This window comes from Plecotus auritus, assembly GCF_963455305.1.
Source record: "Plecotus auritus genome assembly, chromosome: 6".
NCBI lineage: Eukaryota > Metazoa > Chordata > Mammalia > Chiroptera > Vespertilionidae > Plecotus > Plecotus auritus.
This window is the reverse complement of record NC_137773.1, coordinates 71,243,090-71,269,390: the sequence shown is the minus strand read 5'-3', so window position 1 is coordinate 71,269,390 and position 26,301 is coordinate 71,243,090. Positions and strand designations below refer to the sequence as shown.

The 26,301-nt window shown below is 36.8% G+C and overlaps 1 protein-coding gene across 2 annotated transcripts in view; it reads left to right on the top strand.

Annotated features, from left to right (window-relative positions):
- Positions 1-26,301, top strand: part of SPOCK3 (SPARC (osteonectin), cwcv and kazal like domains proteoglycan 3) — a 349,276-nt gene that overhangs the window by 122,195 nt on the left and 200,780 nt on the right. For both annotated transcript variants that reach the window (XM_080674967.1, XM_080674968.1), the window contains exon 3: positions 14,475-14,520. In XM_080674967.1, the coding sequence (XP_080531093.1) occupies positions 14,475-14,520 (46 nt within the window). The remainder of the gene's footprint in view (positions 1-14,474; positions 14,521-26,301) is intronic.

Here is a 26,301-nt window from a genome sequence, read left to right as displayed (position 1 = left end):
CATATAGTTGTTCATAATATTTTCTTCCAATCCTTTGTATTTCTTTGCTGTCAGTTGTTACTTCCCCTCTTTAATTTCTGATTTTCTTTACTTGGGTCCCTTTTTTCCTGGTTGAGTCTGGTTAAAGGTTTGTCAACCTTGTTTATCTTTTCAAAGAACAAGCACTAGGTTTTATTGATCTTTTGTATGGCTTTTTTAGACTTTATGAAGTTTATTTCTGCTCTGATCTTATTTCCTTTCTTCTACTCACTTTGGGCTTTGTTTGTTGTTGTTTTTCAAGTTCCTTTAGGTGTGAAATAGATTTCTTACTTGAGATTTTTCTTGTTTCTTCAAATACGCCTGTAATGCTGTGACTTTCCCTCTTGGGACTGCTGACATTGTGCCCCATAGATTTTGGGTTGTTGTGTTCTCATTTACATTTGAGTATGGATTCCACCTGTAACTGACTTGGAATCCTTTTAGTGTCTGTTTTTATTTTATTTTAAAATCATTTATTTTGTTGTATACTTATTTGTTCTGCAATGGTGGGGGAAAATAAAACTGATTCTTCACCACAAACAGGTTTTGAAGCATTGCTGCATATATAGGTATTCACAGTGAAGTTTACAGAATCTTAAAATTAAAGAAACGAGTGACATTTGAAATGCGTTTTCTTGAGACTCTCAACAATGGAAAATGAAATATTGTGGTATAAAATGAGTAAAATAGTTTCTAACACCCCCTTGTGGTGGCAAACCTCTAAGATGGAACCCCATTGATCCCCACATCCTGGTATGCATGCTTTTGTGCTTAAATTTGGTCTAACAAATAAAATGTGCAATAGTGATTGCACGTCAATCTGAAATTACCTTATGAAAGACCATATTCTGTCTTAGACATCCTCTCTCACTCTCTGTTGAAGGCCTCATACTAAGGGAAACGATGGTGTGAGCTGGCATGCGGAGAGAGCATGTGGCAAGAAACCAGGACTGAGCCAGTGAGGGACTGAAATACTCAATCCAAAATTTAGGAAGGGCAAAACCTTTGTGCCCCCAAATTGTGAAAGTTTGGAAGATGATCCTCCCTTGGTGAAACTTTCAGATGAGGATACAGCCTGGTTGGCACCTTGATGGGGAGACTCTGTGGCAGCAGCATCTAGCTTGGCCAGATTTTTGAATGTTAGAAAATGTAAGGTAAGGATTTGTTGTTCCAAGCCAGCAATTTTCAACCAGTGTGCCTCAAGATTTTTTAAAACATGTAGTACTTGATTCTTTTGTCAGGGGCACTGACCCCTTTTCATTAAATTGTGAAATAAATAAAAAATGACAACAGTCAACACAACAATAGCCATTTGGTATTAATGCTCTGTCTTGACCTATAAATATATAAGTCATATAATAGTGTTACATCTTATTGGTTATGTTGCATAATAAAGTTACATCTGATTGCTTAATTCTTGTTACCAGGAAACCTTATATACTAGTACAAGCAAGACAGCTGATTTTTAAAAAAGTCATTATGGAGCAAAAAGAGTAGGTAATTATGCTTTTGGTAAATTAATAAAAATTATCCCTATTTTTTGTCAGATAAGCAAAAAATATGGTATTTTTTGGTTTGCTGTAGAATTTTAGTAGTAATTAGTTTATGTGTGCCACAAGATGAAAAAGGTTGAAAATTGCTATTCTTTTTGTTTGTTTGTTTTTCTTTCTTTTCTATTATTTTTTTCTCTCTGAAAATCGCTATTCTTAGACACTTACAACTTATTATGGAGTCGGGCTAACTATGCCCTTCTTAAAAATTGATGGGCGGTGTGTGTCTCATTTACTACCAGTACACGGAGAATCCAGTGATTCCTGGGGACTGTTTATTAGCACTATCCTCAATATAATTATTCACTACGAATTATAACTCTCATTTCCAGCTGTCTGGTATACTGGGATACTAAAAAAACTATTGTGTTGATGTTTTTGGTGGTATTATCATTTCAGTGTTTCAAGAAATCTGAAATCTAAAACTTAAATAAGGGACAAGGTACAAGATACATATAGCACACCAAATTTTTGAATTGAAGAAAGGATCATTCTTTGAGAAAATCTCCCATCTCTGTAATGCTGAAGATTAAGGAGATGATACTAATCACAAAGCCAAGTTTCCAGGGCAAGAATAAATCATACTTTAGTTTAAAGATTTTACAAACCAGTGAACTATGACTATAGTACTATTTGAACTATGACTATAACACTATTACTACAGGTAATGGCAACTGTGCATGAGAATCTCAATTTACACAGGATGAAATAAAATGATAATAACCATGAAAACAAATTGGAAATTGTCTTAAAAATAAAGATTTAATGGGAGCAAACCAGCTTTCAATTTGTATCTAAAAATACCTATGTTCAAAAAGATGTTATTCACAGGTATTAATCATCATAAAGTACCCAGTTAGAAGTAATTGGAATACTATATAATAAAAGAGTAATATGCAAATTAGCCATCATTCCGCTACACCCACAAAGCCACACCCACAAACCATGCCTACCAGCCAATCAGGAACGAATATGCAAATAAACCCAACCAAGATGGCTACAACCACAGAGAGCAGGAGGGAGGCTTGGGTTTCCCTGGCAATGGAGGAAGCCAAGCTTTCCGCCTGCCCTTGCCGGCCTAGGCCTCCACTTAAGGCTACAAAGTTTCAATGATAGAAGATACATAAATCCAAACAAAAATGGTGGCATCCACAAGCTGGAAAGAGCAGGAGGCTAAGGTTGCCCGCGGCGATGGAGGAAGCCAAGCTTTCCGCACACCCTGGCCCAGGCCTCCACTTAAGGCTACAAAGTTTCAATTATAGAAGATACATAAATCCCCCCAAAAATGGCTGCCGCCACGGAGCAAGCAGAAGGCTTGGCTCCACTCCAGGCTAGAAAGTTTCAATTGTAGAAGATAAATAAACCCCAGATACCAGGGCCTCCGCTTGGGTTGCCAGGGGGCATGGCCAGCCTGCAAACCACCACAGGCCCCTCACCCAGGCCACCTCACGCTCCAAGGGAACCCCCACCCTGATCCGGGACACCCTTCAGGGCAAACCAGCTGGCCCCCACCCATGCACCAGGCCTCTATCCTATCTAATAAAATAGTAATATGCAGATTGACCATCACTCCAACACACAAGATTGCTGCCCCATGTGATCAAAGATCCTGCCCCTATGTGGACAACAAGATGGCCTCCACAAGATGGCCAGCAAGGGAGGGCAGTTGGGAGGGACCCAGGCCTGCAGGGGAGAGCAGTTGGGGGGAACCAGGCCTGCAGGGGAGAGCAGTTGGGGGTGACCAGGCCTGCAGGGGCGTGCAGTTAGGGGCAAACAGGCTGGCAGGGGAGCAATTAGGCATCTATCAGGCTGTCAGGGGAGTGGTTAGGGGGTGATCAGCCTGGCAGGCAGAAGCGGTTAGGGGCAATCAGGAAGTTAGGCAGGCAAGCAGTTGGGAGCCAGCAGTCCTGGATTGTGAGAGGGATCCCTGATTGGAGAGGGTGCATGCTGGGCTGAGGGACACTCCCCTCCCCCACACACGAATTTCGTGCACCAGGCCTCTAGTTCACTTATAAAATTTTTCCCTACTATTTAATCAGTATAGAATCTGAAAAGGCTTACTTTTGCTGCTGGAGAAAAAAACAAACAAACAGAAATATATTATTGATTAAATAATAAAATAACTTAACACACCTTGTTTTTAAGGTAGGACATTCTAAAAAAATTAAACATTATTTTGCTTGCATTTATGATGTTAAATTTTCTCTACTTTATACAGTTATTTAATTCATATTTTAAATAGTACCATGTTTTCATTGACTATATGCTAATGACTATCAGAGTGATAATATGTATTTTATATATGTAAATATATAAAATTTTCTAAAATTTACCTTTGATATGATACACATTCTTATATTTAAACTATATTCAATATCTAGTTTTATAGAGTTTTTAAAAGTTATGAGTTATGAACACTAAGAAAATGGCATAAATACCAAAATGATATGAAATAAATATGGAAATATTCATATTGGATTTTGCCCCAAAGCTAAACAATAAAGTTTTTGATTTATTAATCTGGAAAGTGTTCTAGGATTAGAAACACTTTTATAGCATCTGCAGGCCTATAGCATCTGTTACCTTAACTTATTCTTTGGTTTTCATTTTAAATTGAGGATAATGATGTCATATTAATGCACATTTGAGCGTGGAACATACTGTCCAATCTCAAAGGGAAGGCAGGGTAAGTGGGTGGGTGAGAAGAGATTAGCCAAATCATTTATTTGCTTATATGCATATATCATGGATATAGACAGTAGTGTGGTGAAGACCTGGGGTTGGGGGCAGGTGCGGGCTAGAAGGGGTCAATGGGGGGAAAAGGGAACATCTGTGATACTTTCAACAATAAAGATAACTTAAACTTTTTTTGTGTGATATATCATAAAGATTTTTTAGAATCATATTCTTCCTTGGTTCCAGATTATTCATTTTGATTTCCTGTGGTGAAAATAAAATAAGCTCATCTGTAGCTTTATATCTAAGCTAGATGACAGATTTATGGTCAGAAAGGCGAAATGAAATATTTGGAAAATTTAGAAGCCTTGAGATTATGGGAATGAATCACATAGATTCAGAACATTAAACATCTAAAATACTTTTTTCCCCCTTCTAAAGAGATTTGCTTTTCTGTGTGGAAAAAGAGATGTTTTCCATTAAATGTTGTTTTCTTATTATTTCATAACCATGTTTTATGGGTGTAGTATAGTATAGGATCATAGTATAAAACCAGCTTTGCAGGCCATTATGCTTTGCAGGCCGTATGGACTCAGTCATAACTACTCTTCTCTGCTGTGATGAGTGCCATAGACAATATGTAAAAGGATGGGTGTGACTGTGTTCTAACAAAACTTAATTTACGGAAATAGATGGTCGGCCTGGCCCATGGGACATGGGTGCTGACCTGTGGTATAGTGTAATGTTTAAGCATGCAGTCTCTGTGAGCCACACTCTGGGGTTCAAAACCCACCTCTACTTCTAACTATCTGTATAATTTTAACAGATTACTTAATCTCTGCTTCATTTTCCTCAGTTGTGAAATTCGAATGATATTGGAAGTACTCACCTCTTACAGATGCATGAAGAATTTAGCACCATTCCCTATACAGAGCACTTGAGCAGTAACTTCAAGCCACTTCCTCCCCAGCCCCAATTTCTTTAAGTATGTTAGTGTTTTTGTAGTTACAATGAAGATTCCCAATATTTAAAAGTCCTTATTTTATTAATTAAAACAACGTGTTTTTGTGTCTTTTCCAGATGTGAATGAACTTTAAGTTTTATATATCAATGTAATAGTAAGCAGTACTCATCCATATATATCCAGAAGGATTTGTACCTCAATTTGCAGAGTTTTTCAGAGACCATTGAGGTATATCCCAATGGCACTGTCCTTTTCGCACAATTTATTTTATTTATGTGTTTAATCTGTGGTGAATCAGGGAGCATGAAACGTTCTCTAAAAAATAAAAGGCTCACCAAAGTGTTATAAATACATTCTTTCAGGGTCCTAGGATATCACATGGAAAATGATTGGTACTTTGGCAATGAATGTGACACTTGGGGACCTGAAACAGATAGTTCATCTCCTATAGGTAATTTCTTTACAGTCATGCGATGCTTACTTACTCTAGCTTGTGATCAAATCACATATTAAGTATTTTTACACAGGGGAATTGCCTCTTTGTGAAATTTGCTGACTTAAAAATTATACTTGTAATTCTTCCCATAATAGGATGAGCTGTGTAAATGAGACTGTCATAATATGCAACATATTAAAACACACAGGTTTCCATTGCTATCTTTTAGCTCATATAATTAGCAGAACCAGAGGTATTGAAACATAACAAGTAACAAGAGTTAATTTAAGAGAAATTTGAAGGTTTTGCATGAGAAGGTTTAGACGCAGGGGTCCTCAAACTTTTTAAACAGGGGGCCAGTTCACTGTCCCTCAGACCATTGGAGGGCCAGACTATAGTTTAAAAAAAACCAACTATGAACAAATTCCTATGCGCACTGCAGGCCTGGGACGAGTCGGCTGCTAAGCAGGACAGGCAGCGGCACCAGGCGGGCCAGATAAATGTCCTCGGCAGGCCGCATGTGGCCCGCGGGCCGTAGTTTGAGGACGCCTGATTTAGAGGATAATCACAAATTTATTCTTATGTACACAAATGAAATTAATATTTTGTCAATAAGTAGAGCAACAGTTTGTTATACTTATTCTGGAGATGTGAATGAGAAAATATAATTGTTGTAGTAAGGTTAAAAATCAGGGATCTTTATGCCTTTTGTATTTCCCTTAAATATAAACATTTTGTTGATTGTCTTATTCCTTAGAAATAAATAGGGTCTTTGACTGTGGGGCCTTTGGTCCAATATCTCCTTCCCTGAAGAGCTATAGGGCCAACACACTCTCTCTACTTTCTGAATGTGTTTGTGACTATGTCCTATTAGGGTGAAATTTGAAGCCATATACCCTTTTGTCTTTTACTGGCTTGTGGGGAAAAAGTACTAGGGGGTAGGGGTGGTTTTTTTGGAAGCAAGACTTATCCAAATAGAGGCCAGTAGGTCCAGGTTAGGAAGTCAGGTGAATAGGTTTAGATGCAGGATATTTTATGGGGATTAGGGGTTGATTGAAGAGTCTAGGAAGAGAAAGTCAGTGGATAAAGAGGAGAATCCCAGAAAAGAATGAATAGAGCATAGATTGATATGTATATACAGGGCCAAGATACTGATGATTCCTCAGGATTTGTTCTGAGAGTTCTATGCAAGGTCAAGTAGCTGTGTTCTAAGGCTAAATCCATTGTTCAGCATCAGACACCCAGAAGGATTGATGTTGTAAGGATTTCTTTAATGGATCACAGCTTAAATCCTGAGAATAAAGGGCAGTTTGGAGGTTCAGTATCTATGTATACAAAAACATGCTGTTATGAAAGACATACTAAACAAGATTTGGAAATTTGTAACTGACTAATTATATGCCTTGGGGGCTTTCCAGTTATTAAATGCTGTGTAACAAACCACCTTAAAACTTAGGGACTTAAAACCAGTTTATTATTATCTCTCATGCATCTATGCCCTGACTAGGCTCCGTTCTATAGTTAACACTTTGGTTCTCTAATAAGTGATTGTAGTAGAATGGATGCTGGGTTTCACATCATTTCGAAGTTCAGAAAGGCTCTCTCATATGCTGGCAATGAGTTTGGAATTTTGGATATAGACCAGTGGCTTCTCCATGTGACCTAGGCTTCTCTCATAGTGGCCGAATGAATGAAAAGCCTTTTGTAAATTAGCCCTACAAATTCTTGAAATCCACTCTGCTACATTCTATTGGTCAAGCAAGGCATGAAAGCCACACTGTTAACAAAGGGAGGAGGATGAGACTTCATCTATTGTGAGTAGTCGAATGGATGTTATAGTAAAGGAAGCAATTGATGAAGGCTGTCTGTGCAGATTATCTACTCCTATAGGACAGGAGCTTCAGATTCTTTATCTCTAAAGTTATGGAAGACTAGATACTATCTCAACGCCCTTGGAACACTAACTTTCTGGTTTCTATATCCTACGTGAGCATGCTTCCCTGTGAAGACTTCCCATGTAGAACATTATAGATTTACTAGAGGCCCGATGCACGAAGATTCGTGCAAGAATAGGCCTTCCTTCCCCTGGCTGCCGGCACTGCCTTTGCTCCAGCCCGGAGCCGCCTTTCTGCCTTCGCTCCAGCCCCGGAGCCGCCTTTCTGCCTTCCCAAGCTGCCCAGAGGTCCGGAGCATCTGGGGTGGTGCAGAACACCTGCATCGTCACCCTGGTGATGACATAAGCATCCTGCCTCTGGCCGCTCAGCGCCTGTATATGCAAATTAACCTTCCAGCTTTGTTGGGTTAATTTGCATACTTACTCCTGATTGGCTGGTGGGTGTCGTGAAGGTATGGTCAATTTGCATCTTTCTCTTTTATTAGTGTAGATTTGCTTTCTTTCATTGTTCCCATCATACTTTGTACAAGTTTGTCTTCAAATAGCCAATATGGAGTGCTTCTGGCCTTCACATTAGATTCTGAGCTCCTTAAAGTCACAGACTATGTTTCATTTAATTTACTTTTTCCTGAGCATTTATTGAATGCACAATAAATGCTCATTGGAATAATTGGGGAGCACGGGGGACAACGTGACAAATCTCTGATATATCTTTGGGAAGTGAATAAGTCATCCTTTATGTGCATTTGGCTTCAAAATCTAGAGGCTACAATGAGATACTAACAAGCTGTTTCCCCACTGCCTGTTCCATATCTTAACAATCTTCCTTCTAGCATATACCAAGTATTTTATTAAAAATGTTTATTTTTGTATGATGCCAATTTAAGAAAGACATTATGACAATCACTAGAATGTTTTCCTGGTTATAATAATGATAGGTGCCAATTTTTATGTGCTTATTGTGAACTAGAAACTATACTAATATATTACACATATTGTCTAATCTTTCCACAGCTTAAAGGCATTATTATTAATCTTAATTTCTATAAAAAACTTCAGAGCAGTTGAAATAGAGTAAGTGGAAGATAGAGGGTTCTAACTGTATCAGAATTACTCTTGGCCTTGATATCCTGATGACATATCTTCATTTTTGTTTTTTAAATGTCTAACTCATCCATTGAAATTATTTTTTTTAAATTGTACCATTCTTAAATTCTTGTAATTATTCTGGAATTTTTTAAAATTTTAATCAATTTATTCAAAATGTGAGACATTATATGAATGACATCACTGATAAAACACTACTGCTTTTGGAGGAATCCATTATTGGTAAACTATTAAAAATTACATTTTAAATAGTATATCACTAATGAAAGAAAATGTATAAGTACTTAATATAGTAAAATATGCTTATAAATGCCTTAGAGTAAAAAAAGTACTATCAAGTGTGACTGTCAATTAAAACAAACAATCAAAAACCAAAAAACAAACTAAGAGAAAATTGCTTTCTTGCTTAGTGTAGTATGAAGCCAATGTCATGGCTTTATAGAATTCATTGTGCTGTAATGATAAAGTGTCTAAATATATAGTTGGCAATACCCTAGCTGAATTTATTTATTTATTTAGTCTCTCTGAGTACACTTTCTAGGTTCCCATAATCATATACAAGGGAGTTCTGCAAATTTGTAACTAAGTCTTATGAACCTTATACCACGTGGATTTTCTGGTTTACATAACTATAATTGGTTAAAATATATCTGACTTGTGAGATGTCTCATATGACTAAAATGTTACTTAAATGTTATCTAAATGTCATAAACAGGAACTAATTTACTATACACCTATAATATACCCATATATTTAAATATATATTTCAACATATATGCATGAATATATATATTCAGTGTCTGTATGTATTCCAAATGGTTGACTACATACAAAGATCCTGTATGAATGAGATATTCTATAAGACTTCAGATAGGGAAGAGAAGCTGTGAAAATATTATCACCTGGTCAATTTTGGTATAGATTAGCCATCAGATTTTATACCACAGCTAGAATGGGAATGTCATATCTTTAGTATATTTGTATGCTGTATCAGAAATACCCACCATTGATAATCATCAGCTTAACACCCAGTTTATTTCTGCTATGTGTCTCCAAAAGTATAATCTTCTGTGTCTAATTTTATACTTGTGGAATACCTTTCCTTTAGCTTAAAATACTTTATAGTAGTTGTGCAATATAAATTACAGAATGCTTATGGGAATGTAGGACAAAATTGTGTCCAGTAGACATCTATAGTATCTCTATTGATTTTTATTTTAAAGTGTCATCCTTAGCTAGCAATATCTTTTCAAATATATTGCCTATACAGCTCTTCATGGACACTGGGACAGATTCAATGGCTTAACAATGGTTAACATTAATGCCTGAGCATCACCCTTTTTATGTTTACCTCTAGGGGTTGAGTTGTTCTTAGGCATCAAGACTCCTTTTCCCAAGTGATTACTTATCAAAATCTATGAGGATGCTTAATTAATCCCTGACCTAGTTTTCCAAACATTGTTATTCCTTCAGGCAATGGGAGGATACATCAGTACAGATGTAGCAGTGCATGAATGAATTCAACAGTTGATCTTTGGATATAAATGTGTCTTTCTGATCTACTCTATCTGGTCAAAGCCTGGTTATAACCAGTTATTGTCACAGAAAATTAGTTTCTTATTCTGGGTATGGTGTTTATTCCCAGGGACCACATTCCTAAACTTATATTCTATATTTATAAGAGAATAAATACTTAGTCATTTATGTATGAGTTGTTTGTTATAGCAGAATATTATAAACAATACAAAAGCATAGACATATGAAGGGCTAACTAAATGATGGTAATATCTACACAAAAATATATTAAGCATTAAATATTTTGAAAAAAACATTAATACAGTTCTAAAGTGCTCTTAATAAATGTTACACAAAAAACTGTATATAAAGTTGAATGTACAATGTTATTTCAATATATTAAAACATATGTGAAGAAAATCTTTATTGTTAGTAGCCCATTGTTGTAGGATATTTTGATTCATTTGTCTTGTGGTATTTCCCAATAACTCTGATCAGTAGTTCTCAAAAAGGTGGTGTTTTTCCCTCTGAGGAGACATTGGCACTACTTGGTGACATTTCTATTTGTCACACCTTTAGGGAGGTTGCTACTGGTATCTCCTGGCTAGGGGCTAGGGATGCTGCTAAACAGCCTGCAGTGAACAGGACAGTCACTTCCCCAATACATCAAATATCTGGCCCAAATATCATTAAAGCCACGGTTGAGAAACTGTGCTCTGTTAAATATGCATTTGATTTAAAATTAGGAAAAATCGAGCATTAAAACCACAAGGAAAGAGTTTAAGTAACAGGATACAAAAATCAAATTTTGTTATGTAGATTATTTTTTTTAAATGAACAAATATTTTGTTAAGTATGAGAAATTGGCAAAGGCATAATATTGCATTTGTAATATTGCTGCTGTAATTCACTGGTGTAAGCTTTTGGACAAGAGTGACAGGAATTCAACTTTGCCTGTTGGAGTACTCGGGCTTAGTTTCAGTCATGGGAACCTGCACTTCTCCAATTGGGAGCATTTTTTGCAGTTGTTTTTTAAATCCCTCATTGGCTTATTTTGGATCTAAATTAAAGCCTGAGAACAACCAATATTCACACAAAGCTTTTGACGCAAAAGCTTTGCGCTTGAATGAACACTTACGTGAACACACTTTTATTTCGCATCCTGGCAAAATTCCCAAGATATAATGAGGTGAAACCATCTTCACACACACAAAAAAAAAGTCTAGTGATATGAGAACACAAATAAAAATATCTAAAAATATCTGATAGGCTAACTATTTTGCTTTTTTTTATATACTTTATCAGATCCCCACAATGGCCATACTTTGCAATAGCCCTGACATAGCCAAAAGAACCTGGCTCATGTTTATATTATGATTACAGATTTTTATAACTGTGGTCCCAGACTAACCCAATGTGATTATGTTTTTCTGAAGGAATTTAAATTAAAAGTGGTTGAGGATGGATTTTACCATAACATTATATGTACATACACTTAATTTCTGCTAATCTGTAAAGATCTTAAGTATTTCAAACACTATGTGTTGTGTCAAATGTGTTGCTTTCATGTTATCAGTGTTATTAGTGTCTGCTCCACACCTATTCCCCCTTCTAGATATGTCTTATTTACATGGATGGTGTCACTATTGCAGTAAAGACTTACCCACATCTTTTTGGATGATGCCCCTGGTAGCTGTACCACTTCAGAATAGTCTGAGGTGATAGCAGAAACACTTGCCTTGTTGCATTAAACGCTGTACTCATAAATGTAGGCTTTAAAAATGCTTATTACATCTAACATTTGGCATTTCACAAATGTTATGAGGAGTCTCTGACTAAAGGACCTTGTCAACAGTGATAAGAACATGTCTAATGGTGCTGTGGCCCAAAGATATTGAGGGAGATGAACCTGGCCCTTGTGATGAGCAAGTATGCTTTAGCCTCTCCTTTATGCCAGATGTTGTGCTGCTAGTTTACATTTTGTATAACAAATATCCTAGCAACCTTACCAGATAGGTAAGTATTATTTTCCAGCTTTATTCACAGGGTTCTGAGGTTAAGGTCATCAGCTTTTCTAAAGTTGTGCAGCTAGTAAACAGTAAAGCCAGCCTTAATATACCAGTTTTCCTGTCTTCAGATTCATCACTCCTGTGCTCATTGTCCACTTTGTAGTTATATTTCAGGATAGCTTCAATCCCTCTTCCTGCAGGAAATGAATAAATAGTCATCATCCCCAAACAGTGAGATGTAATCAAAAGAAGAAAATATTTTAAATGAGTGTGTCATGATCCCCGGCTAAACTTTAGAGACTGTGAGTGGAATCTTTAATTTTAAAATCTTAGTTGTCCAAGAATTCTATTATGCTAAAATGATTTTTAAAAAGAGATTTTAAAAAGAGACTGAACAATCATTGTTTATTTAATTACCCAGTGGTGTTATCCACCTTTAATCTAATCCTGGATAATTCTGCAGAATAGAACCTATCATTATGGATTGCTCCTCTCTTTTATTATACTAGAGGCCCGGTACACGAATTCATGCATTAGTGGGGTGCCTCTGCCTGGCCTGCAGAATTGGGTTGAACTGGCTCTCTGACATCCCCCGAGGGGTCCCAGATTGCGAGAGGACACAGGCCAGGCTGAGGGACCCCACCGGTGCATGATCGGGGCTGGGAGGGACCGTGGGAAGGCTCTAGGGCGTGTCTGGCCCATCTTGCTCAGTCCCAATCAGCTGGACCCCAGCAGCAAGCTAATCTACCTGTTGCAGCTTCTGCCCCCTGGTGGTCAGTGCACATCATAGCGACTGGTTGACCAGTTGACTGTCTGCCCCCTGATGGTCGGATGTGCACATCATTGCGAGCGGTTGAGCAGTCTTAGCATATCATTAGCATATTATGCATTGATTGGTTGAATAGCCAATTAGATGACTGGACACTTAACATATTAGGCTTTTATTATATAGGATTATATTATATTATATTATATTATATTATATTATATTATATTATATTATATTATATTATATTTATATTGTTGACAGTATTACTTATGTCCCCCATTTTCTTCCCTTTGCTTCCTTCCACCAGCCCCAGGCATTCACTACACTATTGTCTATGTCCATCGGCTATGCATATTAGATCTTTGGTTAATCTCTTATTTGAAGTTGGTGAGGTGGGAATGCAGAAGGTGGTGAATGATTAGTCACAATAAAGAAAATGTTTTGTAGCAAGTGACAATTTTTTAATAAATAAAATTGAGAAATGTATTTATTTCCATAATTAAAATATGCCACAGTTTCCTCTCTGTTCATTGGAAGGTGTTAGCAAAGAGATTAGGAAGGAGACTCAAAGACTCTCCTTGGCCTTTCTGCATTTCCTGTGTTCTGTGTTTCCAATGGATTGACTTTGTGTGTCCAAGAGTATTGAGCTAGGAAATGTTTCATTAAGGAGCTTCACAATGTGCTTTTTCTTACTATGGGGAAAATAGCTTATTCATTGAAGCAGTGAAATCTGTTCTACTTAACATAAAAGGTGGTATGTATGAAGTATGTATGTGTACAAGACTTTTAGGGTATAAAAACTACTAATAAAGTAAAGTCAGTCAGTTTGTCTTTACTCTTTGTAAATTTTTTTTACTATACTTTACCCCACATCTGTGTTGTATGGTTATATTTACACATTGGATAGTAAATATATAGTAATGATTTTTTCATATAAAAGATTTAAACTTTAGGTAAGATTGAATTAGGTGTGCATTTTTAAAGCTTCCAATTGCATTTTGATGTACTCCTTAGATAATCAATAAGTGACTGATTTACATAAAGTATATTTATACCTTATAGTCTAGTGGAAAATCACTTGGTATTTTTCCTGCCATATTAATGGTTCCATTTACTATTATAAAGTTATGTAATTGGACACTGGCAAGATACTTTTATAGCTTATTAGATCAGGGTAATTATCTGTATGTTATATTGCATGTTGAATTGCAATTTGAAAGTATTGCATTATGATATTTAAATAAAGTGGCAATCCAAAATAGTTAAATTGTGAGAGTAACCACAGACTTGCAATGAAAAATGAACACATTTATTGAAAGATATTTCTATAACATGTAAATAATGTGTTCCATTTTGATAACTTTGTTTTTCTCTTGTTCTTTTTATTTTTTTATTTCTTTATAATTTGCTGCTTGCCATTACAGGAAGTGGAGGTTTGTATTCAACTTCTGTATTTTCTATTTTATTTTCGATTTTATATGACCCTTTACATTGTAATAACTCATATCCACTCAATTCACATTATTTTCCCCTTAGGATGATTATTTCCGCACTTGGAGTCCAGGAAAGGCCTTTGATCAGGGTAAGAATCTAATTATTTTAAAAATCTTTACATGTCTATAATCACTGTTTTGAACATGATATTAACTGTCTGGTTAGATTTTAAGATACTGAATAGGAGAGCTTAGATGAATTAAAAAACTGCAATAATTGCTTTTATTTCAGAATAATGTAGTTAAAATATATTTATTAGGTAACATGATTATGTCAGGATGAGTCTTATTATTAGATGCAGATCTTAGGTTACAATTTAGGCTTCTGAGCTATACCATGCCCACTTTTTGTGATACAAGTCACTTCCTCCAATTTTGAATATAGTCTCAAGTACAGTCACTAGGAAATAGACATATTTGTGTAAAAATTCAAAACAAATGGCTTTGGTGTCTCTTCCTCAGTTAATAAAAACTTTTATTTAAACAGAGCTGTCTGGTAATTAGACTCAGCTAGGGTCTTAGTTAGGCCCAAATGGAAAAGTCTTACATATAATTGGGGTTTCCCGCACCTCTGTACACACAGTGTGTAGCTCTGGTTTGCTTACTTGAGAAGTAAAAGCAGGGCATTATGCATGGGGAAGGAAGTACTTCTACCTGTGCAATGAGAACGAAAACACCAAACTCAATGCAATGATTATGATATAAATAAATTATTAAACAGATTTGTTTACAGAATTGTACAATATTAGAACCAGAGACTTTCCTTTTTAAAGTTTGAAACAAAAGAAATTTCTACTTTATATAGCCTAAAGTAAACTTACAAAAGATATTACTCCATAAAGTAGTATCACTTAAAAATAGAAATAATTTTTAAGAAGGAGCCATAATGTGTTATTAAAGGAAGCTTAGGTTATGCCTGGGAACTTTTGATTATATATTTTGAATGAATTCTTCAACAGCCAGTCTCTCTAAGAGGGAACCAACCTGGGTGGACCTAGACAGGGACTGTTGTCCACATTGTTGTTAACCTGCAATCGGAAAAGTCACTCATATCCAAACACCTCTTTCATATTAGTTTATTTCTTCTGTACTTCATGTGGCCACCTTGTTTGTGGAGTATGCATTGAAAATTTGCAAAAAAATTAATTTTGATTTGCTTACTAATAAGTCAAGTGAAATGAACCAAAAGGCAAGCAATGAAAAAAATAATGACATGCAGACGGAGATATATTTGCAAGCTTTCTTGGGAAATGAATTTTTATGATGGAATTATAAACCTTGAAAAATTAGAGTTATGTATGAAATGGATATTAACACTTAAATTTGCCATATGCAGTGCATCCAATTACAATAAAGATGCTGTGTGTGTGTGTGTGTGTGTGTGTAGGTGTGTGTGATGATGTGTTGAACAATGATTTATCTCTCACTAAAAAAGTAAAAAATAAAAAAGATTGCTATAGGGAAGCTTCCAAAACCTTATGTATATTAAAACAGATTTATTTTAATTTTCAAAGAGGTTTTCAGCCTACTAACTTGTCAAAAACCATCATTCATATTTATGAGGCAAAGAGGAAGATCATGACATGATAATAGCTGATATTTATTAATAGTGTCATGTATTGAGTCACTATTCTAAGTGTTCAATATATTAATCTTCAAAGTAACCACTGCCAGATGATGTGGAAGGTGAGGCACTGAAGGAGGTTAAAGCTCCTGCCCAGGGTCATAGTCCTACAATGTGACAGTCTGGATTTGGGTCCAGGCAATCTGACCCCTGAACCCCATTTCCTAATTACTATGTGGTACTGTTCCTTATATGATAGCTTTAAAATAAAATAATGACATACTAACAGAATTTTAAAGTTTATTCTTTAAAAATAAATATTTACTTGAATGAACTTTAGAAATAGAGCCGGATGCTTTGTTTCTCTGTTTTAGACAATATTTTGTAGACTATCAGACCCTGGGTTTTGATTAATGGAACATGTGTCGTTGGTAAACATACATAAGAAAGTATTATATAGAAAAAGTTAGTTTGAGATACATGTATTTGTTTTTGGCTTTGAGTAAAATTAACCCATTGGTAGACCATACTGAGGAGTAAAGAAAAACATCCTTTTCCCATCCAATTCTGAATAAGATAAGAGTTCATCATTTGGATAGAATAGATGTGAGATGTTGACTTCTAATGTTTGTTGTTTTTCCTGATGATATACTCTTCTGTTAAGTATTATTTTCAAAACCTCATTGAACTGTTGAACATAAAATAGAAGACTTTTTATGAATGTTTATAATTTTTTATATGCTGTTTTTCATTGGTTTATGACCAGCATAGCACATCAATATAAGTTGATTTTTCACTTTCTTTTTTGGAAATTTGTATATTTCCTGAAAATAGTGAGAAAAAATTAGCTTAGCATTACATTTTTTCAAAGTATCAACTATTTTTTTATTGTCTAAAGTTTTACATATGTCTCCTTTTTCCCAATTGACTCCCCCAGCCATTCCCACCCCCCAGGGCAATCCCCCACCACACCAGTGTCAGTGTCCATTGGTTATGCCAATATGCATGCATACAAGTCCTTTGGTTGACCTCTAACCACCCCCCCCAACCTCCCCTGCCATTTATTTCTGGATCTATTTTTGTTCATCAGTTTATGTTGATAATTATATCTCACATATGAATGAGATCTAGCAATACATTTTTTATGCTTATATTTATGCCATTTTTTAAACCATATCCATTATAACTTCCACCTCTATAGGATGCTTCACAAAATATGCAGAAATTAAAGTACCATTAATGAGCATGTAAATTAACATTTCAAAATATAAATGGCATCATTTTTTAGCCTATAATTCCTTGGTACATATATGCATAAACATAGACACATATAAATACACACATAAACTTATATATAATTACACATCTACAAACACATTTGCACCTGTAAATTTGCTGCTAGGTAAAGTTAACTAATTGTTCATACATATCTTATCTACCTTTTGGTTTAACTGTCACAGATTTTCCATCTTACATAATTTTTTTTTCCATTAATCAGAACATTTCCACTTGGCTTGTTTAAAAAAAATAAAGACTTTTGGTAAAATATAATGGCTTCAAATGAATTTAAGTAAAACTATTTTGGTGATGTTAAATCTGCATTAAAATAAAAGAAAACATACTGATGTGCTAAATAAATTGCTTTGGTTATTTCCACTGGAAATTTCTATGCCATTACTTCTCTTCATTAGTGTGGCTAATCATGAGTTGACACAATAGAAATGGACTGAAAAATAGTTTTAATGAGGACATGCATCTTTTTGAATATGGCATAAATATTCTATGTTTATGATGACAAAGGAAAGAAGAGATGCATGGATAAAGTAAAGTAGTAGCATGATAAACATTTTAATAAATGCTTTGGATAGATATGCTGTAGCTTTAAAACTTTTTTTTTTTTACTTCTTTTCTCTTTGTTTCCTTAACCCTACATTGTTTTTTGGGTCACATATTAATTTAGGTGTGTAAGTGATAAATTACTGGAATTTTTAGCAGTATTTTCTGACAGTTGTTTAGAGTCTCTGCTTATATTGAAGTGCTATATCTACAAGGATCACCTTTTATTCTAAAGTTTTTTTTCCCCTGTACGATTTGATCTCTAGGTGCCCGGAAGTGAGAGTTAGGAGCAAAATGTGCTTTCTATCATTCCCTAATTTTACTCTCCAAACCAGTTTGGAGTTTCTTCACTTGGTATCTACCATGGCAAGGAATTAGAATCAATCTACACTAATAAAAGAGAAACATGCAAATTAACCGTCACTCTGCTATGCCAAGCTCCACCCACCAGCCAATCAGGAGTGAGTATGCAAATTAACCCTACCAAGATGGCAGCCGTCCACGGAGCTGCAGGAGGCTTGGGTTGTCCCAGCAATGGAGGAAACCAAGCTTCCCACCCGCCTTGGCCGGCCCTGGCCTCTGCTCAAGGCTACAAAGTTTCAATTATAGAAGATAAATAAATCCCAACAAAAATGGCGGTGGCCACAGAGCTGGAGAGAGCAGGAGGCTTGGGTTGCCCCTGGTGATGAAGGAAGCCAAGCTTCCTGGCCGGCCCTGGCCTCCGCTCAAGGCTACAAAGTTTCAATTATAGAAGATAAATAAATCCTAGATACTTGCTTCCAGCCAGCCCTGGCCTCCGCTCAAGGAGGCTCTAAAAAAAAAAAAAAGAAAGAAAGAAAGAAAAAAAGGAGGGGCTGGGACCTTGGGTCGCTGGGGGGTGATCAGGCCAGGATGGGACAGCAGGGGCTGTTGGGGGTAAGCAGACCAGCAGGGTGGCCAGTTGGCGGTGAGCAGGCTGTCAGTGGGGATCAGTTGGAGGTGATCAGGACAGTGGGGCGGGGGCAGTTTGGAGTGAGCAGGCCAGCAGGGGAACAGTTGAGGGTGAGCAGGCCAGTGGGGAGGAAAAGTGGGGGCGAGCAGGCCAGCAGGGGGGCAGTTGGGGGTGATCAAGCTGGCAGGGGGAATTTGGGGGTGATAAGCTGGTGGGGGGGCATTTGGGGGCGAGCAGGCTGGCAGGCAGAGTGGTTAGGGGCAGTCAGGCAGGCAGGCAGGTGAGCAGCTGGAGCCAGCAGTCCCGGATTGTGAAAGGGATGTCCGACTGCCAGTTTAGGCCCGATCCCTGTAAACCGGCAGTAGGACATCTTTTGAGGGGTCCCAGATTGGAGAGGGTGCAGGCCAGGCTGAGGAACACCCTCCCTCTCTTCATGCATGAATTTCATGCACCGGGTCTCTAGTAGACTAATAATAGAGAAAGGGAATTTAAATAGATCCAGAGATTTCAGGACAAATTGATGTGTTTCACCTGCTTGTGCAGATTTCTGGGGATATGGAATTAGGGGCAAAAGGTGTAGCTGTGACTTAGATCATCATTCTTCTGTCATTTCACAGCTGTGTTTTGTTAAGATGTTTTTATTGATTTCAGAGAGAGGAAGGGAGAGGGAGAGAGAGATAGAAACATCAGTAATGAGCTGAAACCGGTTTGGCTCAGTGGATAGAGTGTCAGCCTGCGGACTGCAAGGTCCCAGGTTCGATTCCGGTGAAGGGCACGTACCTTGGTTGCGGGCACATCCCCAGTAGGAGGTGTGCAGGAGGCAGCTGATCGATGTTTCTCTCTCATCGATGTTTCTAACTCTCTATCCCTCTCCTTTCCTCTCTGTAAAATATCAATAAAATATATTTTTTAAAAAAATAAGAAACATCAGTAATGAGAAGGAGCCATTGATCAGCTGCTCCCTGCATGCCCCACACTGGGGATCGAGCCTGAAACTCATGAAATGTGCCCTGACTAGAAATCAAATCTTGACCTCCTGGTTCATGGGCTGATACCCAACCACTGTGACACACTGTCCAGGCACAGCTGTTTCTACATGCATTATTTTGCTAAGTCTAGAGCTCTCTGGGAACAGCAGCTAATTTGGTTACATTTAATTCAACAAAAAATCCCTAAAATGATGTGTGTTGGGGACCATTTTGAAATTCAAACTGCTCAAAATCCAGCCAAGAAAGATAGACATGTAAATAGCTAATCTTATATCTAGATGAGCAAGAATTGGAAGGAGGTGAAAAAGAAAGATGCCGCTCTCTGAAAGGCCAGTCATATGCTTAGCCACATGTATGTACCTATTGTTTCTGTCTTTTCAGGATCAGCTCTTAGAGTTCTTATCTAATTCTCCCAGTTCTTCCTATCCATTTGCAAAACTTGTCACATACACCAATAGTCACAGGTTGAGATGCCCGTTTGTAATAAATCTCTGGCTACTAAAGGAAAGGTGTTGATATTTCTTCTGGAGCCTTTATTCCCTTCAGTGAACAGAGCTGCTATATTATTATGGCTGTACTTATTTCTGAATTTGAAAAAGACTAGCATTTGAGAAATGCACCCCCAACTATCTTTTCCTTTTTAAAATGCATTATGAAACTTCTTTTTATATTTATTTATTTTTTAATCTTTATCGTTGAAAGTATTGCATATGTCCCCTTTTTTCTCCCATTGACCCCTTATAGCCGGTCCTATCCCCCTCCAGGCCTTCACCTCCCTAGAGTCTGTGTCCATGGGTTATGCATATATGCATTCAAGGCCTTTGGTTGATCTCTTCCAACCCACCCACCCTCCCCTGCCTTCCCTCTGAGATTCCACAGTCTAAAGGCACTGCATAAATGGATTATACAATGTAAGTATTAACTCTCTCACAGATGCTTTTAATTTTCACTTGTTTACATATGCTTAGGTGGTATTTATTGACAATAGTCTGAAACAATAGATAGGTCTGACCCAAGCTTCACAATAGAGGCATGGTAGTACCATAATGCTGCTTTGTTTAAAAGCTTGGAGCTTTTTAGCATTTTTCTAGTGGAAAAATTGGTGTTCCCAGAATTGAAATTCAGTGGGGATAATATGCAAAGATGACTATGTGATTATAGTATTTTATAAAAATGCAAATTCTGAACCATTATTTGATCTGAATCATTATTTGATAAACTCAAAATAATTGATTTTGTTTTTTTGTATCATTTTGAAATAATTCCTTGTTAGCTGAGAGCTATGCCAATTTACGTCATACACTTTATATCATTTATTTGGGCAAATTTGGCTTATAGAAGCCTCTGTAAAACTGCAAAGACATATTCAACCTAGAATCCCAAAGTACATGTTCCTTTGCTCTATGTCAGATTTAGTGCATAAGAACTACATCGGGCTTCTGCATGAGAAATATATTTCAGCTCCCAATCTAATTATGATTTACTTATATAAGAATACTATTCCATTTGTTTTACACTATAATCTTTAATATATAGAAATCGAGAATATTAAAATTGTTTTGTTCTAGGTCAAATACTGCTTTTTTTTCCTTCATAGATAATAAAGATTGTATAAAGGAAGGTCTGTGTTTTTAATTTAGAAGATAAAATCTAGATAAATAATACTTAATTTGGTTTTTATCCCATTAGCCTACATAGGTGTGCAAAAAGGCAAATTATATTTATTTCTCTTTAATGACCTTATATGTTACTGAATTGTCAATCAAATTTATAGAGCTAGGGGTCGAAAAAATATAATTCAAAGGTGTTGAGATATTTAAAAAATAATATTCTTATCTCAAACCTTGTTAGTCTAACATAGTAATCAATATTGTGAAGGTTGAAACATCAGTAGATACAGATAGAAAGTAATATTTTTGGCAGGAATCCTCCACTGGCTAAAGGAGTGATTTTCAGTCGTGCCTGATCATGGGATTACAAAACACTCATTTAAAAATACAGTTGCCTAGGCCTGGTCCCTAAACATTTTGACTTAAGTTAGCTGGGTCAGATGTGTGTGTGTGTGTGTGTGTGTGTGTGTGTGTGTGTGTGTGTGTTTAATAAAAATTGTAATATATATATATATAACCATATATATAACCAAATTTATTATCTTAACCATTTTTAAGTATATAGTTTAGTGGTATTACATACATTTACATTTTTGTACAAACATCACCAACATTCATCTCCAGAACTCTTTCATTTCCTCAAACTGAAACTATACTCATTAAACAATAACTCCCTCTTCCCATCTTCTCCCAACCCTTGGCAACCACCATTCTACTTTCTGTCTCTATGAATTGGAATAGTCTACATTTCTCATATAAGTGGAATTGTACACATTTGTGAATGGCTTCTTTCATTTACCATTATGTGCTCAAGTTTCATCTATGTTGTTAAATGTGTCTGAATTGCCTTCCTACTTTAGGCTGGATGATTATTTATGTGTATACCACATTTTGTGTATTCATTCATCCACTGATGAACCCATAGGTTGCTTCCACACTTTGTTGTGAAAATGCAGTTGTGAACATTGGTGTACAGATATCTCTTTGAATCTCTTCTTTCTGAGTTTATACCTGGAATTAGGAGTTGCTGGTTCACATAACAATTCTGTTTTCTGAGAAACCACCATGTTATTCTCCACAGTGGTTGCATCATTTTACAGTCCCGCCAGCAGTGCAGAAAGGTTCCAGTTTCTTTAGAGCCTAACCAACATTTGTTATTTTGAGCTTTTAAAAAGTAATATCCATCCTGATGGGTGTGAATGTGTTTGAGTTTTAAACTCTACACGTGTTTATTTTATGCAGATATAGTTGAGAATCACCAGGCACAAGCAATGGCTTATCAAAATAATTCCTTTCAGTCATTCTGTTCTACAGTATTGAGAAGATGTTTGCTAAGCTGGTTATTCTTTTGTAGGCAACCAAATGTGTCAGGGAACTTTTACTTTATTTAAATACTAGTGGCCCAGTGCATGAAATTCGTGCACATTAAAAGGGGATTAATTAGAGGTAATAAATTTAATATTGCTATTTGCCCTTTCTCTATAATAGAAGTGTCGGAGATGAAAGAAAATTAGTAAAATGTATATGAAAACCTTCCTCCTGTCAGAGTCTGGGGTGCACCACGGGACCCAGAGTCAAGTCCCTGCCCACCCACATGCGCCTCAAAATCTCATGAGACCCAGACCCGGCCGGCCCCTGTCCCCATTGGGCTAGATCCTGACCTGGCCAGTCCAACTCTTGTCAAGCCCCGCTGGGCAGAGTATGTAGCCTCATGTCCCCTGGCCCGGTGCCAGGATGGGGGCATGGCCTGAGGTCCCTTCGCCCAGACCAGGGTGGGGGACGTGCCTTGTGGTCCCCTGTCAAGCCCCACCATGTGGGGGACATGGCCTGAGATCCCCTGTCAAGCCCTGCTGGGTAGGGGACATGGCCTGAGGTTACCCGTCAAGCCCCGCTTGGCAGGGGGTGTGGCCTGAGTTCCCCCGACCCAGCACTGGGGGTGCACCTTGAGGTCCCCTGTCAAGCCCTGCCAGGTGGGGGATGCAACCTGAGGTCCCCTGTCAAGCCTTATGGGGGCGGGGGAGGGCATAGCCTCAGGTCCCTGCTGATTGCTAGTTGAGGCTCCTTATGGGAACTTGGCTTCAGCCATCTTTGGGTGTAGCCATCTTTGTGATGGAGTGATGGTCAATTAGCATATTCCCTCTTTATTAGATAGGATATATATGTTTAATTAATTTCAGAGAGGGAGAGAGAGATAGAAACATCAATGATGAGAGAATCATTAATCAGCTGCCTCTTGCATGCCCCACACTAGGGATCAAGCCCACAACCCAGGCATGTGCCCTGACCAGGAATCGAACCCTGACCTTCAGGTTCATAGGTTGGTGTTCAACCACTGAGTCACACCAGTTGGGCTCTCGGAATTTTTAAAAACTTATTCACCTTTTCAGATCCAGTGCCAGAAGTAGGTGCAAAGGGGGTTTTAGAATGGATTGTGGGCATCAACAAAACCTAAAAAGATAAAGTCCTTGTTGCCATTGAACAAGCACTTCCTATGTGTCAGGTGTTATATATAAGACAATCATTGTACTAACCTTAAGAATTAAATTTATTCTTTAATTTGTGAAGGAAACTAAAGCTAAGAGATGTTGATAAAGGTAACAAAGCTAGTAGGGGTTGTAGCTAGGTTTGAAATCTTGCAGTAGTGGATTTTGAAGTCCATTTTTTCTCTTACTATGTGATACTACTTTAGATTCAACTCATATATATGCATAGTTTTTATCTCTTTCTCACCTCAGACATACATCTTTTTCATAAAAAATATTGTAGGAATGATACAGGAATATAGGTGGCAAAGGGGTCAATCATCAGATACACATTGGATTATATTTAGAATTGCTCCAGTACTGAAGAAGGAGAAGTTTATAACTTGCATTCTAATTTTTAGAGTATGGGGATATATATTTTAAACTCACTTATATAATTGTTATATAGTAAGTGTAAGGGTTATTATTATTCTATCACTTGGGAATAAATTAAAGCATATCTGTAAGACACGAAACTGTTTCAAGGATGTATGACAGCTTCTGTGGGCTTCCTTGGAACTTAATTTTTATGGAAATATCCTGATCAGAATTCTCACCCCATTTCCTTATATGCAAAGAAGGAAAAAAATACATGTGTTTCTTGAACATTAGCAGTGAAGCTTAGAGGTCACTTGGTCTGATCACTAATATAATTAAGGAACTTTTACCTATTTAATGTCTCTGACATCCAGCTTTAAATTAGACTCTTTATGTGAATATGCCATTCCATTCTCACATAGCACTTACTAGTATTATCTGAAAACTACTTATTTTTTCAAATATATATATATATATATATATATATATATATATATTATTGATTTCTCAGAAGAAGGGAGAAGGGGAGATAGAAACATCAATGATGAGAGAGAATTATTGATCGGCTGCCTCCTGCACACCCCCTATTGGTGATGGAGCCTGCAACTGGGCATGTGCCCTTGACTGGAATTGAACCCAGGACCCTTCAGTCCACAGGCCAATCAATGCTCTATCCGCTGAGCCAAACCAGCTAGGGCAGAAAACTGCTTCTTTAACTATAATTTATTTCATTCTCTCCAATTTTTGGCCTTATATACTTATTCTAGAATGAATTAATTCATTCTTCTACATGAAAATGAATTGAAGAATTAAAAGTACTTTATATGGTACTCATTTTAGAAGCTTTTAATTATTTTTAAAATGAAGGAATGTTTTTGATCAGAATACTCTGATAATGATCAAAGAGGATGGGATGCCATGGCCTCAGTCTCTTCTAGTTCTAACATTTCACAAATGTTTTTTTAGATTGGTAATTTGCTATTTAGTCCTAGATTTTCTTTTCTTTTATTTCTTCACTGCATGTGTCTTGATAGTTATTTTTTTTCATTTTTATTGAATTTATTGGGGTGACATTGGTTAACAAAATTATACAGGTTTCAGGTGCACAATCTACAACACATCATCTGTACACTGTATTTTGTGTTCACTGTCCTGAGTCAAGTCTTCCATCACCATTTATCCCCCCTAGTCTGTGCTTTTAGTGTTGCATGAGAAGCTGAAATAAATGATTGGCAGGCAGGATAGTTGGGTGGACATTTATTTGAACGTTCCATGTAGTCATGAGTTTGAATCACAGCTATGGTCATACAGGCAAAATTACCTTATGCAAGTAATTTAACAATACTAGAGTTCTTTTCTTTTTGATAAAATATGAATAAATTTCTAATTCACAGGGTTGTGAAATTAAATAAATGTATGTAAGACCTATACACACAAAATATGTAAAGTGATGTTTTTTCCTTCTCTTTCTCTTATATTTCTTCTGAAAAAAATCCACAACTTCAAGTAACTTTTACTACTTTTATTCATAAAAACATATTTTTGTTTTGATATAAATTTTTCCATCTTTCCAATATTTTAAAAATATATATTTTTATTTATTTTAGAGAGAGAAAAATGGAGAGGGAAAGAGAGAGAGAGAGAAAGAGAGCGAGAGAGAGGGAGAGAGAGAGGGAGGAAGGAAGGAAAGGAGGGAGGGAGGGAAGGAGGAAGGGAGGAAGGGAGGGAAAGTGAAAGAGGGAGAGGAAGGAAAGAAAGAAAGAAAGAAAGAAAGAGAGAGAGAGAGAGAGAGAGAGAGAGAGAGAGAGAGAGAGAGAAAGAAAGAAAGAAAGAAAGAAAGAAAGAAAGAAAGAAAGAAAGAAAGAAAGAAAGAAAGGAGATAACATTAATAGGCTGTCTCCTGCATGCCTATGGAGCCCACAGCCCAGGCATGTGCCCTGACTTGGAATTGAACTGGTGACCTTTCAGTGCACAGGATGACACTCAACCAATTGAACCACACTGGCCAGAGCTATCCAATATTTTAATAGCCACGGTGGTCATGGGAATTATTATGCTCAATATTCTGGCACAATAATTATTTTGAGAGTTTATATGAAA